Source organism: Pseudophryne corroboree, chromosome 2 (assembly GCF_028390025.1).
Source record: "Pseudophryne corroboree isolate aPseCor3 chromosome 2, aPseCor3.hap2, whole genome shotgun sequence".
In the NCBI taxonomy this organism is placed as follows: Eukaryota; Metazoa; Chordata; class Amphibia; order Anura; family Myobatrachidae; genus Pseudophryne; species Pseudophryne corroboree.
Genome location: NC_086445.1, coordinates 751,608,106 through 751,625,451, shown reverse-complemented (window position 1 = coordinate 751,625,451; position 17,346 = coordinate 751,608,106). Strand labels below are relative to the sequence as shown.

General features: G+C 46.6%; 1 protein-coding gene across 1 annotated transcript in view; it reads left to right on the top strand.

Moving 5' to 3' along the window:
- BCAS2 (BCAS2 pre-mRNA processing factor) overlaps positions 1-17,346 on the top strand; it is a 102,730-nt gene that overhangs the window by 75,197 nt on the left and 10,187 nt on the right. Inside the window, exons 4-6 of the mRNA XM_063955428.1 lie at positions 579-740; positions 1,019-1,069; positions 1,790-1,870. Coding sequence (XP_063811498.1) covers positions 579-740; positions 1,019-1,069; positions 1,790-1,870 — 294 coding nt within the window. The remainder of the gene's footprint in view (positions 1-578; positions 741-1,018; positions 1,070-1,789; positions 1,871-17,346) is intronic.

Here is a 17,346-nt window from a genome sequence, read left to right as displayed (position 1 = left end):
TTAGCTAAATATAGTATTTGGAGACATCGTCAAGATTCTAAACATGGAGGTGACAAGAAAACCACAAATCAGTAATACAACTGAGCTGAGTTGCACAAGATCCGTCAGTGTATCTTGGGCACAATTTTATATAGTAAAAAAGTAATATTCAGTTAAGAGATTTGAAAGGAGCAGCCACTTAAGTTATTGTGATTATGTAATCAGCTACTGAATACTCTACTGTGCTATATTGGAGATATAAAGGGATGTTTTTTGTTTGTTTACTATGTTTTTAGATATCTGTCCATATTTATTTTTACTTGACAATAGTAACAAAAATAGTTTCAGATTCTGTCTGCTTAAGTGGCACAGTCACCCTGTATAGCATGAGGGGTCCTCCCAATTACCAGAAATATACTGATCACTTATGACTTCTGAGTATAATTGTTCCCGTTGGTTGGTAGGATAATTTGCTTGTAAGCTTCACCATGTAGGGAATGATGTTCCATAATGAAAGATCTCGTACAGTGCTGTGTAATATGGCGGCCTGTTTGTATAAGGTTGTATCTAGTTACTTTGGCTGTATTTTTCTTTTTCAGATATGAATTGCCTGCTCCTTCTTCAGGTCAGAGGAATGATATTACTGCGTGGCAGGATTGTGTCAATAACTCCATGGCTCAACTGGAGCACCAGGCTGTGCGCATTGAGAATCTGGACATCATGTCGCAGCACGGCTGTAACGCATGGAGAGTCTACAACGAGTGAGTCCAGTTGGAAGGAACATAAATTAAAAGGGTCTCTTCATTTTATTTCTTTTTATTTTTTTGCTTTTTTTTATTTTGATTCTAATAAAGCATATTTTTCTGTTTTAATATAATTTTAGGAACATATTATTCCTACATAAGCATCCACAGGCACAATTAAATTAGATTACAATGATAAGCGATGTCCTATAATGAGAAAAATGTATCAATGTGATGAGGTTTGGTAAACGGAAGCTCTCTCTTGGCAAACTAATAAAGGAATGTTGTTATTTTAGAAATCTTGTCCGTATGATTGAGTCTGCACAAAAGGATCTTCAAAAGTTAAGGTTAGTAAATCTCAAATTCTCATTTGAACATGAAAAGAGATGGGACAGTTTTAATGTGACATTATCAATAGATAATACCTGGATCTGTGCAGGAATCTTTGCTCATGATTTGGTATCCATTTCACTTTCGTCTTTTACACACAGAAATATGGGTCACACTAACTCTTTATCGGGGACATTCCAAAGACTCCTCCCATACAGTGCACCTTATTATATACCATCTAAAGTCCTATAGAAATACTTAGACTGTATATGACAGTAGTGCGCTTGGTATAAAAATTACATTTTTATATAACAGTAGGTGGCAGTACTACATGTCAGGGCTACATTTAGGTATTGTTTATCTTATACTAGTAGGACAAAGAAGAATTTGTTTACTTCTAAGTGCTTCCATCTAATATATATTCCTCCAACATTGTCTAAGTATTTATAAACCAATTTTCTTTTCTGCTTGATGTCTCCGTTGCAGAATCAATACAAGGATTCATACATACAGTATCAATACATACATACGTTGTTTAAAAAGGGCCAACCCTACTTCTGTTGCTTTATGCACTTAAAGGTTTCATTATTATTTTTTAAACAATTTTATTTGTTGAGCACAAATAAAAACTTTGTATTCATATCTGTGTGTTCTGGATTTATTTTTATTTTTTTTCCAGATTTAAGAGTTAGTGTTCTCTATTTAAATTCGGTTTACTTTTGTCTTTTCACATTCAGAAAAAGGATTCAGGATTTGAACTGGCAAAGGAAAAACTCCCAACTTACATCTGGGGCTAAGCTCAGAGAGATGGAATCAACGTAAGTGATGTAATGTGTTTGTTATAATGTTCTAAGTGGGTAAATGACTGCATTTAGGTCAATATGGGTGTCATGTTTTTACTGGGTGCGGATTATTAGATCTACACTAAAAAGGTCTACAGTCGGGGGCGTGGCCACGGCGGTGAAGGAGTAAGCAGCGGATCCCGGGAGCTCCCCGATCTAATAACTCCTGCACCCATCCTGAGTCCCTCCGGACTGTCTACCCCCCAGTGCTGGACCCCCCTCACCTCCGGGCAGCGGCGGGCACCTTTGCCCGGGATCTCTGGGTGCTGGCTGACCGCGGCAGACGATTCCCGGCATTGCGGCCTGTGATTCCTCCGGATCCCCGGCCTCGAGTTTGGCGCTCCCGGCCGCGCAGCTTCCGGGGCCTCATTGACGGACGGACGGACGGGCGGGCGGCACTGTCTGGCGCTGGACACACTGCAGGGGACACTGATAGCCCTCCTGTACCTGGCTGAAGGGGACCTGGGACGGCTGGCTGGACAATAAGGCACAGGTACTCCAGGGAAGGGGAAAAGTGCCTGAAAACCCGGGGGCCATTTTAGGTGCAGTTCCATAGACAGCCTCAGCACACAGCTCTCCCTGTCTACCCTGCAAGGACTGCATGCACCTTGGAACTCATTGCACTATAGTGGTGCACTAATAGCACACAGTGTATTACACACCAATACCCTGCCTCTACCTGGAATTTGCTGCAGGACATTCTCCCCTCAACAACTTCAATATCCTATATATTATTTTTTACCTTTACACAAAGCCTGGGCTCTTATCCATTGATATTTTGACCCAAAGATCCGCCACGGTTGCTTCCCGGCTTTAAGAGCAAATTGCCTGCTGTCCTCTAATTACACTTCTATACTGCAACCTTACCCGGAGGTGTGTGTGACCGCTCTCTGTCAGTATGGTTAGGAACGGCCAGAGTGCGGCCGCGGCCAAACTGGAGAGATTTGTTAGGCAACCCAACCCCAGGGGATCATCAGCTCCACCTCAGGGTGCCTCTCCAACACACTCAAGCTCCCCTTCTGCGTCTACTGCCAACTCCCCAACGGCAGCGGAGGCGCCGTCTATTCAGCAGGTGTTGGAGGCTATAGCCGGCAGTGAGCAGCGTCTCTCCGATAAGATGGAAAAGGTGCAGTGCGACCTCTCCTTACTCCGACAAGATGTTCAACGTATCCGTGAGAGAGTGGGTGAGGCGGAGACGCGTGTCTCCAACTTGGAGGATGTGTGTGGCCCCCTTAAGCAATCCGTGTCCGCAGTGACCCAGCAGGTCTCATCTCTCCAAACCAAGCTCCTAGACATGGAGGGTCGACTGCGCAGAAACAATGTACGATTTGTGGGTCTGCCTGAGAGAGAGGAGGGCTCGCAGCCGGAGGAATTCCTCGAATCCTGGCTCAAAGAGATATATGGCGCTGAGTCCTTTACGGCCCAATTTACGGTGGAGCGCGCACATAGGATACCATCTCGGCCGCTACCTCCTGGTGCCCCTCCTCGCACCTTCATCGCCAAATTCCTGCACTATAAGGATCGTGACTCGGTCCTCCGCCTTGGCCGTACGAAGGGCCCGTTGGTCCATAACGGAGTCAGAGTGTCGGCCTTCCCGGACTTTGCCGCGGACGTCCAGAAGGACAGAGCCCAGTTTATGCCTATTAAACGACGTCTGCGGGACCTCAACCTCTCATATTCCATGCTGTTTCCCTCTCGGCTCCGGGTAGTGGCGGATGGGGAGACCAAGTTCTTTAATTCTCCTAGAGAGGCGGCCCAGTGGCTGGACAGATATGCGCCGGGTGCTCGCCAGCTGGCTCCGGACTGATTCCCTGCGCTGAAGATGCTGGGATCTTGACTACCGGAGGAGACGACCACAATTCGGGGAGCCCCCCCCTTTGCATTGGTGGCTCAAGACTTTTCACGTTCAAGTGCTATTGGTTAAGGAGGTTTAGGTTAAGTTGAGAATCTGGGCCTTCTTAGCATTTGGTAGTTGGGGTTGGCTGTTTGGGATATAAGTATGCCAGAGTTCGGGGTGGTATACGGGGAGGGAAAGGATGATTGGGAAGCTGCTAGTTGCGGCTCCTCTTGTTGTTTTTGGTTTTCTTTCTTTAGTTTGTTATTTTTCATATCTATGTTTTTTCTGAAACTAGGATGTTTGACATACCGTGTGTTATGGCTTACAACGCAGAGCTTCTATGAGATATATGTTGCTATGGCTAATGGTGTTGATTCTAGGATATATATTGTGAGATGTCTATCCGTGTGGCACATAGAGTATACCTGGGGTCATGATTAACCTGAAATTTCTGGCATGGAATGTCCGGGGTCTAAATAACAAAATCAAACGTTCTTTGGTTCTAAATATGATTAGGAAATATGACCCGGATATTGCATGCCTCAGCGAGACCCACTTGGAGGGAAATCGGTTGTTATCTCTAAGACGGGCCTGGGTGGGATGGGCTTACCATGCCTCTCATTCCTCCTTCTCCAGGGGTGTGTCTGTTCTGATTAAAAAAACGGTGCAATTTGAGTTAATATCGGTCAAAACTGACACGTATGGCAGATTTGTATTTCTGAAATGCAAACTGAGTTCCCAGCCCTATTACATTTTAGCAGTGTATGTCCCCCCTCCTTTTTCATACGCTGTATTGCAGCAAGCTGCATCTTTTATAGCTTCCTCCCCTACCACCCCGGTGATATGTCTGGGCGACTTTAATAATATACTAGATGTGTCTCTGGACAGATGGCATTCTCCGAATGATGCGATGGTGGGTAGTGGTTCTACCAAATTTGCTGATTTCTTGAATAATTTACAGTGGGTAGATGTGTGGAGGCTTCGCCACCCTGCGGTCCGTCAGTTCTCCTGTTTCTCCAGCACATATGGCTCCTTTTCTAGAATAGACCTAGTACTGGTGTCCCCCGCCCTTGTCCCTGTGATCACTGACGTCCGCTATGAGGCCCGTGGGGTCTCTGACCACTCCCCTTTGCTGATGACTCTTGCTGTAAAGAGTCAGAAGGGGCACTCTTATTGGAAGCTGCACCCTTCTTGGCTGACTCAGCTGGGTGACTGCAGTGATCTGGAGACTCAGTGGGAGGGTTACTTTAGCGACAACACAGGGTCTGCCCCGGGAACTATGGTATGGGATTCATTCAAGGCTTTTTTGAGGGGCTCTTATATAGGACGCATAGCAGCTCATAAAGTGTCCTCTAGAGAAAGGGAAAAGGCCCTGGAGAGTGACGCCAGAGATTTGGAGTCCCAATACTTGCTAGATGGTACCCCCACGACGAAAGCACGTTGGCTGGTGGCCCAGTCGGCTTGGCTTGCCCACCTGTCTGATTAAAAACTCACGGTCCCTCCTCTTTAGGGCCACTAATATTTATATGCAGGCTGATAGGACGGGTGGCCTCCTGGCCCGGCTGATACATCAGGATCGTCCTGGGACTGTGATTACTCAAATGTCCGATGGGGATGGGTCCTTTGTTGACACCACGCCGGACATTGCGCAGTTATTCCGATCCTATTACACCAAGGTTTATAGCTCACAGTTGACATGCTCCACTATAGATCTCTCCTGCTATTTGGGGGGTATTCCGCTGCCCGCGCTCTCCTCTGCGGCCCGTGAGGGACTGGAGGCGCCCTTGACGCTCGCGGAGGTGACTGCGGCTATTGGTGTGTCCCCCCAATGGCAAGGCCCCGGGGTGCGACGGAATTCCCTCAGAGGTATACAAAACTCATATTGATTTTTTCGGGCCCAGGCTCCATGCCTTATACCTAGATATACAAGAAATACAGGGATAGTAGACCACTGCGCTCACAGCGGCTGCAGTTTTGTAGAACCCTGGTGTCACTCAACACCATATATCCTGAACATTAGCTAAAAAAATGGGAACTATCAAACTGCGCACAGCTTATGGAAGTAAATATATCGGTCTATGATGTTGATCAGAAGGTTATGGACCAATGTTCCTATATTCTTCTATCTTTCCTTCCAATTCTTTCCTATCTTACTTCTGAAAAGTCCCCTTCAAATTTGTCGAATGTCCCTCAAAAACAAGGAAAGAACAATATTGTGTAGCAGTTCCTGGATTTGAGTGATTCTCTGAGTAATCTGGTTCGACAAGATGGTTCGTACCGTACTCACGTCTGAACGGTGGGATTCACACACATAAAGGTTTCTTTTTTGGGAAGGTTTTCTCCTGACTGGATTTGGTCGTGTTCTCTTAAATCCTCGTCAAGTGGTATCCCAACATGAAAAGTACCGAGGAGAAAAAATATCCTAATTAGTGGATATCCCACGGTATAATATATTCAGTCAGTCAACCGGAGAAATGGACTCGCGTACCGTACTCACACTCAAAGTGTATTCAATATACCCATAAAGGTATCTTTAACTGTAATTCATACTCCAACAGATAAAATAAAAAGACGTAGATGGGCAGGCGTACCCCACTTACAATCTTCTATGATGTTGTCTTGCCCGTAGCGGTTTCTTTTTCCACTTTCTTCCCAGGAAGTGGAACTCCACTATCGGCTCCCAATCTCGGTATAATGGAAATATATATCGAAAAATGGAAGTTTAATAAAAAGGAGTTTTATTGAATTCAAACAATAAAAGTATCAGCAATGGGGCAGAAAAAAACTCTAATAGGCCGACCAGAAGATGTTGATAACCATTCAAAAAAAGGTGAAATAGATCCGGATTACCTCACCTCAAAAGATGGTAGTCTGGAAGGTCTACAGGTGATGTCTGTCCCTCACACCAACGCGTTTCGACCAGAGGGTCTTTTTCAAGGTGTGTTAAGAGGGAGATTGTAGTTCTATTTATACCCCTAAACAGGAAGTGGTTATAAAGTGGGTGTGGTTAGCCTTAATGCTAATCGTGAACATAGGGGCCTTTAAGACTTATAATAAATTATTATAGATTGCCTGTCCGTCCCTTATACATTGGAGGGACGTCCTTGCGGGTTAGAAACAGTTTTGACTGTTTAGAAACAGTTTTAACAGTATATGAACATAATCCTGTTTTCTTCTTTCTTTTTGTTCCCATCCTTTCTTATAGGTTTTAACATCATGTTTCTATCAGTGGTTTCATATTCCTGATACGGTTCCTCAAGTCGTGTCCTACCATAACCCTTTCCCTCAAACTGTCTCATGAGGGTCTCTCCTTGTTCTTTGTAGTCGTCCAACTTGGAACAGTTTTTTCGTAACCGGTGGAACTGACTTTTTGGGACTGAGGCGAGCCAATTCGGGTGGTGGTTACTGGAAGAGGGGATATAGGAATTACAATCCGTAGGTTTGATATATGTCCGTGTATTCAAATGGTTGTCCTCAATGAATATTGATAGATCCAAAAAATGGACGGATTCTTGACTGCTCTCAAAGGTTAGATGGATATTCTTGCTGTTGTTGTTGAGATGTTCAAAAAAGATGTTAAGGCTATTTACATCTCCTTTCCAGATGAAGAGGATGTCGTCGATGTATCTCTTCCATAGCACCAGGTTCGCCCCGAATTCATGGCCACTGTAGACAGAATTTTCCTCCCAGTGTGCCATAAACAAATTAGCGTAACTTGGGGCGAACCTGGTGCCCATCGCTGTCCCATGTTGCTGTAAATAGTAGGTCTCGTTGAACCAAAAGAAGTTATTCAGAAGAATAAAACGTATACTTTCAATGATAAATGTTTCGTAATCCCCAATCATTTGTTCCTTTTCCAAAAATGATGTAACGGCATCTAGGCCATGTTGATGATCAATCACCGTGTATAGGGAGGTCACGTCAGCAGTTACCAAGGGAGCAGTGCGTTCCACTTCAGATAGATGGAACGCACAGCTTCCGCATATCATCCTCCCGGCGCGTCACTTCCGGTTTCTCGTCAGACGGAGACGGTGCGTTCCACTCCGGACAGGTGGAACGCACGATATCCGGCGGAAGTGGTGCGTTCCACCCCGGACAGGTGGAACGCATAGCGCTTAAACACTACACATATACTGTTAAAACTGTTTCTAAACAGTCAAAACTGTTTCTAACCCGCAAGGACGTCCCTCCAATGTATAAGGGACGGACAGGCAATCTATAATAATTTATTATAAGTCTTAAAGGCCCCTATGTTCACGATTAGCATTAAGACTAACCACACCCACTTTATAACCACTTCCTGTTTAGGGGTATAAATAGAACTACAATCTCCCTCTTAACACACCTTGAAAAAGACCCTCTGGTCGAAACGCGTTGGTGTGAGGGACAGACATCACCTGTAGACCTTCCAGACTACCATCTTTTGAGGTGAGGTAATCCGGATCTATTTCACCTTTTTTTGAATGGTTATCAACATCTTCTGGTCGGCCTATTAGAGTTTTTTTCTGCCCCATTGCTGATACTTTTATTGTTTGAATTCAATAAAACTCCTTTTTATTAAACTTCCATTTTTCGATATATATTTCCATTATACCGAGATTGGGAGCCGATAGTGGAGTTCCACTTCCTGGGAAGAAAGTGGAAAAAGAAACCGCTACGGGCAAGACAACATCATAGAAGATTGTAAGTGGGGTACGCCTGCCCATCTACGTCTTTTTATTTTATCTGTTGGAGTATGAATTACAGTTAAAGATACCTTTATGGGTATATTGAATACACTTTGAGTGTGAGTACGGTACGCGAGTCCATTTCTCCGGTTGACTGACTGAATATATTTTCTCTATCGTCCTAGTGGATGCTGGGGTTCCTGAAAGGACCATGGGGAATAGCGGCTCCGCAGGAGACAGGGCACAAAAAGTAAAGCTTTAGGATCAGGTGGTGTGCACTGGCTCCTCCCCCTATGACCCTCCTCCAAGCCTCAGTTAGATTTTTGTGCCCGGCCGAGAAGGGTGCAATCTAGGTGGCTCTCCTAAAGAGCTGCTTAGAAAAGTTTAGCTTAGGTTTTTTATTTTACAGTGAGTCCTGCTGGCAACAGGATCACTGCAACGAGGGACTTAGGGGAGAAGAAGTGAACTCACCTGCGTGCAGGATGGATTGGCTTCTTGGCTACTGGACATTAGCTCCAGAGGGACGATCACAGGTACAGCCTGGATGGTCACCGGAGCCTCGCCGCCGGCCCCCTTGCAGATGCTGAAACGAGAAGAGGTCCAGAATCGGCGGCAGAAGACTCCTCAGTCTTCTTAAGGTAGCGCACAGCACTGCAGCTGTGCGCCATTTTCCTCTCCGCACACTTCACACGGCAGTCACTGAGGGTGCAGGGCGCTGGGAGGGGGGCGCCCTGGGAGGCAAATGAAAACCTTTTTTGGCTAAAAATACCTCACATATAGCCTCCGGGGGCTATATGGAGATATTTAACCCCTGCCAGAATCCGTTAAGAGCGGGAGACGAGGCCGCCGAAAAAGGGGCGGGGCCTATCTCCTCAGCACACAGCGCCATTTTCCCTCACAGAAAGGCTGGAGGGAAGGCTCCCAGGCTCTCCCCTGCACTGCACTACAGAAACAGGGTTAAAACAGAGAGGGGGGGGCACTAATTTGGCGTTAGAAATATATAAAAAAAGATGCTATAAGGGAAAACACTTATATAAGGTTGTCCCTATATAATTATAGCGTTTTTGGTGTGTGCTGGCAAACTCTCCCTCTGTCTCTCCAAAGGGCTAGTAGGTCCTGTCCTCTATCAGAGCATTCCCTGTGTGTGTGCTGTGTGTCGGTACGTGTGTGTCGACATGTATGAGGACGATGTTGGTGAGGAGGCGGAGCAATTGCCTGTAATGGTGATGTCACTCTCTAGGGAGTCGACACCGGAATGGATGGCTTATTTAGGGAATTACGTGATAATGTCAACACGCGCCAAGGTCGGTTGACGACATGAGACGGCCGACAAACAATTAGTACCGGTCCAGACGTCTCAAAAACACCGTCAGGGGTTTTAAAACGCCTGTTTACTTTAGTCGGTCGACACAGACACAGACAGGGACACTGAATCCAGTGTCGACGGTGAATAAACAAACGTATTCCTTATTAGGGCCACACGTTAAGGGCAATGAAGGAGGTGTTACATATTTCTGATACTACAAGTACCACAAAAGAGGGTATTATGTGGGATGTGAAAAAACTACCGTAGTTTTTCCTGAATCAGATAAATTAAATGAAGTGTGTGATGATGCGTGGGTTCCCCCCGATAGAAAATATGGGCGGTATACCCTTTCCCGCCAGAAGTTAGGGCGCGTTGGGAAACACCCCTTAGGGTGGATAAGGCGCTCACACGCTTATCAGAACAAGTGGCGGTACCGTCTATAGATAGGGCCGTCCTCAAGGAGCCAGCTGACAGGAGGCTGGAAAAATATCATAAAAAGTATATACACACATACTGGTGTTATACTGCGACCAGCGATCGCCTCAGCCTGGATGTGCAGAGCTGGGGTGGCTTGGTCGGATTCCCTGACTAAAAATATTGATACCCTTGACAGGGACAGTATTTTATTGACTATAGAGCATTTAAAGGATGTATTTCTATATATGCGAGATGCACAGAGGGATATTTGCACTCTGGCATCAAGAGTAAGTGCGATGTCCATATCTGCCAGAAGATGTTTATGGACACGACAGTGGTCAGGTGATGCAGATTCCAAACGGCACAAAGGTGTATTGCCGTATAAAGGAAGAGGAGTTATTTGGGGTCGGTCCATCGGACCTGGTGGCCACGGCAACTGCTGGAAAATCCACCGTTTTTACCCTAAGTCACATCTCTGCAGAAAAAGACACCGTCTTTTCAGCTTCAGTCCTTTCGTCCCTATAAGAGTCATATCTGCCCAGGGATAGAGGAAAGGGAAGAAGACTGCAGCAGGCAGCCCATTCCCAGGAACAGAAGCGTTCCACCGCTTCTGACAAGCTCTCAGCATGACGCTGAGACCGTACAGGACCCCTGGATCCTACAAGTAGTATCCCAGGGGTACAGTTTGGAATGTCGAGACGTTTCCCCTGCTCAGGCTCCTGAAGTCTGCTTTACCAAGGTCTCCCTCCGACAAGGAGGCAGTATGGGAAAAAATTCACGAGCTGTATTCCCAGCAGGTGATAATTAAATTACCCCTCCTACAACAAGAAAAGGGGGTATTATTCCACACTATATTGTGGTACTGAAGCCAGAAGGCTAGGTGAGACCTATTCTAAATCTAAAAAAATTTGAACACTTACAAAGGTTCAAATCAAGATGGAGTCACTCAGAGCAGTGATAACGAACCGGGAAGAAGGGGACTATCTGGTGTCCCGAGACATCAGGGATGCTTACCTCCATGTCCCAAATTTGCCCTTATCACTAAGGGTACCTCAGGTTCGTGGTACAGAACTGTCACTATCAGTTTCAGACGCTGCCGTTTGGATTGTCTACGGCACCCCGGGTCTTTACCAAGGTAATGGCCGAAATGATGGTTCTTCTTCGAAGAAAAGGCGTCTTAATTATCCCTTACTTGGACGATCTCCTGATAAGGGCAAAGTCCAGGGAACAGTTGGAGGTCGGAGTAGCACTATCTCGGATACTGTTACAACAGCAGGGGTGGATTCTAAATATTCCAAAATCGCAGCTGATCCCGACAACAAGTCTCCTGTGCTTAGGGATGATTCTGGACACAGTCCAGAAAAAGGTGTTTCTCCCGGAAGAGAAAGCCAGGGAGTTATCCGAGCTAGTCAGGAACCTCCTAAAATCAGTGCATCATTGCACAAGGGCCATGGTAAAAAAAATGGTGACTTCCTTCGAAGCAATTCCAGTCGGCAGATTTCATGCAAGAACTTTTCAGTGGGATCTGCTGGACAAATGGTCCGGATCGCATCTTCAGATGCATCAGCGGATAACCCTATATCCAAGGACAAGGGTGTCTCTCCTGTGGTGGTTACAGAGTGCTCATCTTCTAGAGGGCCGCAGATTCGGCATTCAGTTTTGGATGTTGGTGACCACGGAGGCCAGCCCGAGAGGCTGGGGAGCAGTCACACAAGGAAAAAATTTCCAGGGAGTGTGATCAAGTCTGGAGATTTTTCTCCACATAAATATAGCTAAGGGTAAATTTATAATGCTCTAAGCTTAGCAAGACCTCTGCTTCAAGGTCAGCTGGTATTGATCCAGTGGGATAAAACATCACGGCAGTCGCCCACGTAAATAGACAGGGCGGCACAAGAAGCAGGAGGGCAGTGGCAAAAACTGCAAGGATTTTTCGCTGGGCGGAAAATCATGTGATAGCACTGTCAGCAGTGTTTCATTCCTGGAATGGAAACTGGGAAGCAGACTTCCTCAGTAGGCACGACCTCCACCCGGCAGAGTGGGAACTTCATGGGGAAGTTTTCCACATAATTGTAAACCGTTGGGAATTACCAAAGGTGGACATGATGGCGTCCCGTCTGAACAAAAAACGGGACAGGTATTGCGCCAGGTTAAGAGACCCTCAGGCAATAGCTGTGGACGTTCTGGTAACACCGTGGGTGTACCAGTCGGTGTATGTGTTCCATCCTCTGCTTTTCATACCTAAGGTACTGAGAATTATAAGACGTAGAGGAGTAAGAACTATACTCATGGCTCCGGATTGGCCAAGAAGGACTTGGTACCCGGAACTTCAAGAGATGCTCACAGAGGACTTATGGCCTCTGCCGCTAAGAAGGGACTTGTTTCAGCAAGTACCATGTCTGTTCCAAGACTTACCGCAGCTGCGTTTGACGGCATGGCGGTGGAACGCCGGATCCTAAGGGAAAAGGCATTCAGGAAGAGGTCATTCCTACCCTGGTCAAAGCCAGAAAGGAGGTGACCGCACAACATTATCACCACATGTGGCGAAAATATGTTGCGTGGTGTGAGGCCAGGAAGGCCCCACGAAGAAATTTCAACTCGGTCGATTCCTGCATTTCTTGCAAACAGGAGTGTCTATGGGCCTCAAATTGGGGTCCATTAAGGTTCAAATTTCGGCCCTGTCGATTTTTCTTCCAGAAAGAATTGGCTTCAGTTCCTGAAGTCCAGAAGTTTGTCAAGGGAGTATTGCATATACAACCCCCTTTTGTGCCTCCAGTGGCACTGTGGGATCTCAACGTAGTTCTGGGATTCCTCAAAACACATTGGTTTAAAACCAGTAAAATCTGTGGATTTGAAGCATCTCACATGAAAAGTGAACATGCTCTTGGACCTGGCCTGGACCAGGCGAGTGTCAAATTGGTGGTTTTTTTCTCAAAAAAGCCCATATCTGTTTGTCCATTCGGACAGGGCAGAGCTGCGGACTCGTCCCCAGTTCTCTCCCTAAGGTGGTGTCAGTGTTTCACCTGAACCAGCTTATTGTGGTGTCTTGCGCCTACTAGGGACTTGGAGGACTCCAAGTTGCTAGATGTGGTCAGGGCCCTGAAAATATAGGTTCCAGGACGGCTGGAGTCAGGAAAACTGACTTGCTGTTATCCTGTATGCACCCAACAAACTGGGTGCTCTTGCTTTTAAGCAGACTTTTGCTAGTTGGATGTGTAATACAATTCAGCTTGCACATTCTGTGGCAGGCCTGCCACAGCCAAAATATGTAAATGCCCATTCCACAAGGAAGGTGGGCTCATCTTGGGCGGCTGCCCGAGGGGTCTCGGCTTTACAACTTTGCCGAGCGGCTATTTAGTCAGGGGCAAACACGTTTGTAAAATCCTACAAATTTGATACCCTGGCTAAGGAGGACCTGGAGTTCTCTCATTCGGTGCTGCAGAGTCATCCGCACTCTCCCGCCCGTTTGGGAGCTTTGGTATAATCCCCATGGTCCTTTCAGGAACCCCAGCATCCACTAGGACGATAGAGAAAATAAGAATTTACTTACCGATAATTCTATTTCTCGGAGTCCGTAGTGGATGCTGGGCGCCCATCCCAAGTGCGGATTATCTGCATTACTTGTACATAGTTACAAAAATCGGGTTATTATTGTTGTGAGCCATCTTTTCAGAGGCTCCGCTGTTATCATACTGTTAACTGGGTTCAGATCACAGGTTGTACAGTGTGATTGGTGTGGCTGGTATGAGTCTTACCCCGGATTCATAAATCCTTCCTTATTGTGTACGCTCGTCCGGGCACAGTACCTAACTGAGGCTTGGAGGAGGGTCATAGGGGGAGGAGCCAGTGCACACCACCTGATCCTAAAGCTTTACTTTTTGTGCCCTGTCTCCTGCGGAGCCGCTATTCCCCATGGTCCTTTCAGGAACCCCAGCATCCACTACGGACTCCGAGAAATAGAATTATCGGTAAGTAAATTCTTATTATACCGTGGGATATCCACTAATTAGGATATTTTTTCTCCTCGGTACTTTTCATGTTGGGATACCACTTGACGAGGATTTAAGAGAACATGACCAAATCCAGTCAGGAGAAAACCTTCCCAAAAAAGAAACCTTTATGTGTGTGAATCCCACCGTTCAGACGTGAGTACGGTACGAACCATCTTGTCGAACCAGATTACTCAGAGAATCACTCAAATCCAGGAACTGCTACACAATATTGTTCTTTCCTTGTTTTTGAGGGACATTCGACAAATTTGAAGGGGACTTTTCAGAAGTAAGATAGGAAAGAATTGGAAGGAAAGATAGAAGAATATAGGAACATTGGTCCATAACCTTCTGATCAACATCATAGACTGATATATTTACTTCCATAAGCTGTGCGCAGTTTGATAGTTCCCATTTTTTTAGCTTATACCTAGATATATTTACCAGTAATGAACTTCCCCCCTCTATGTCAGAGGCAATTATAATAGTGATTCCAAAGCCCGGTAAGGACCCCAGGTCTCCGGACTCCTATAGGCCGATATCCCTAATTCCCACCGACGCTAAGATCCTGGCAAAGATATTGGCAGTACGACTTAACACAGTGATCACCTCCCTCGTTCATCCGGACCAGACTGGCTTCATGCCAGGGAAGTCCACGTCTATTAATCTACGTAGACTGTATACCATTTTACAACTCCCACATGACTTCCCTTCTGACTCTGCTGTGGTCTCGCTGGACGCGGCCAAGGCCTTTGATAGTATTGAATGGGCTTATTTATGGGAGGTGATGTCTTATATGGGCTTTGGGCCCAACTTTATCAGATGGACTAAATTACTGTATCAACATCCGAGTGCCAGGATCTTGGTGAATGGCTATGTATCCCCCTCCTTTCAATTGTCCCGAGGTACCAGGCAGGGCTGTCCCTTATCCCCCGCACTGTTTGCTTTGGCCGTCGAGCCCTTGGCCTGTTTGGTACGATCGCACCCAGATATTGTGGGAATTTGCACGGGTTCACGCGAGGATAGGATAGCACTTTATGCCGACGACATGTTGTTATTTTTGCAAGACTACGCCAGGTCCATGCCCATTCTGCTGCGTGTGATTGAGGACTTTGGTGCTCACTCAGGTCTTCAGATCAACTGGTCTAAATCTTACATTATGCCAGTCATAGGCCCCCCTCCTACTGTTCCCAAAATTTCCCTACCATTATGTTGGACAATACAATTTCTCTATCGTCCTAGTGGATGCTGGGGTTCCTGAAAGGACCATGGGGAATAGCGGCTCCGCAGGAGACAGGGCACAAAAAGTAAAGCTTTTCCAGATCAGGTGGTGTGCACTGGCTCCTCCCCCTATGACCCTCCTCCAGACTCCAGTTAGATTTTTGTGCCCGGCCGAGAAGGGTGCAATCTAGGTGGCTCTCCTAAAGAGCTGCTTAGAAAAAGTTTAGCTAGGTTTTTTATTTTACAGTGATTCCTGCTGGCAACAGGATCACTGCAGCGAGGGACTGAGGGGAGAAGGAGTCAACTCACCTGCGTGCAGGATGGATTGGCTTCTTGGCTACTGGACATCAAGCTCCAGAGGGACGATCACAGGTACAGCCTGGATGGTCACCGGAGCCGCGCCGCCGGCCCCCTTGCAGATGCTGAAGTCAGAAGAGGTCCAGAATCGGCGGCTGAAGACTCCTGCAGTCTTCTAAAGGTAGCACACAGCACTGCAGCTGTGCGCCATTTTCCTCTCAGCACACTTCACACGGCAGTCACTGAGGGTGCAGGGCGCTGGGAGGGGGGCGCCCTGGGAGGCAAATGTAACCTATATAAAGGCTAAAAATACCTCACATATAGCCCCCAGAGGCTATATGGAGATATTTAACCCCTGCCTGATTTCTCTAAATAGCGGGAGACGAGCCCGCCAGAAAAGGGGCGGGGCCTATCTCCTCAGCACACGGCGCCATTTCCTCTCACAGCTCCGCTGGTCAGGACGGCTCCCAAGTCTCTCCCCTGCACTGCACTACAGAAACAGGGTAAAACAGAGAGGGGGGGCAAATTTATGGCGATATTTTGATATAACAAAGCAGCTATAAGGGAGCACTTATTATAAGGCTATCCCTGATATATATATATAGCGCTTTTGGTGTGTGCTGGCAAACTCTCCCTCTGTCTCCCCAAAGGGCTAGTGGGTCCTGTCTTCGTTAGGAGCATTCCCTGTGTGTCTGCTGTGTGTCGGTACGTGTGTGTCGACATGTATGAGGGCGATATTGGCGTGGAGGCGAGCAATTGCCAAATATGAGGATGTCACCCCCTAGGGAGTCGACACCAGAATGGATGCCTTTATTTATGGAACTACGGGATAGTGTCAACACGCTAAAGCAGTCGTTTGACGACATGAGACGGCCGGACAATCAATTAGTGCCTGTCCAGGCGACTCAAACACCGTCAGGGGCTGTGAAACGCCCTTTGCCTCAGTCGGTCGACACAGACCCAGACACAGGCGATGACTCCAGTGGTGACGGTGACGAATCAACCGTATTTTCCAGTAGGGCCACACGTTATATGATTTTGGCAATGAAGGAGGCGTTACATTTAGCTGATACTACAGGTACCACTAAACAGGGTATTATGTGGGGTGTGAAAAAACTACCTATAGTTTTTCCTGAATCAGAAGAATTAAATGACGTGTGTAATGAAGCGTGGGTTGCCCCTGATAAAAAGCTGATAATTTCAAAGAAATTATTGGCATTATACCCTTTCCCGCCAGAGGTTAGGGAGCGCTGGGAAACACCTCCTAGGGTGGACAAGGCGCTAACACGCTTATCTAAACAAGTGGCGTTACCCTCTCCTGAGACGGCCGCACTTAAAGATCCATCAGATAGGAGGATGGAAAATATCCAAAAAAGTATATACACACATGCAGGTGTTATACTACGACCAGCTATAGCGACTGCCTGGATGTGCAGTGCTGGGGTAGTTTGGTCAGAGTCCCTGATTGAAAATATTGATACCCTGGACAGGGACAATATTTTACTGTCGTTAGAACAAATAAAGGATGCATTTCTTTATATGCGTGATGCACAGAGGGATATCTGCACACTGGCATCACGGGTAAGTGCTATGTCCATTTCGGCCAGAAGAACTTTATGGACGCGACAGTGGACAGGCGATGCGGACTCAAAACGGCATATGGAAGTTTTGCAGTATAAAGGGGAGGAGTTATTTGGAGTCGGTCTATCAGATTTGGTGGC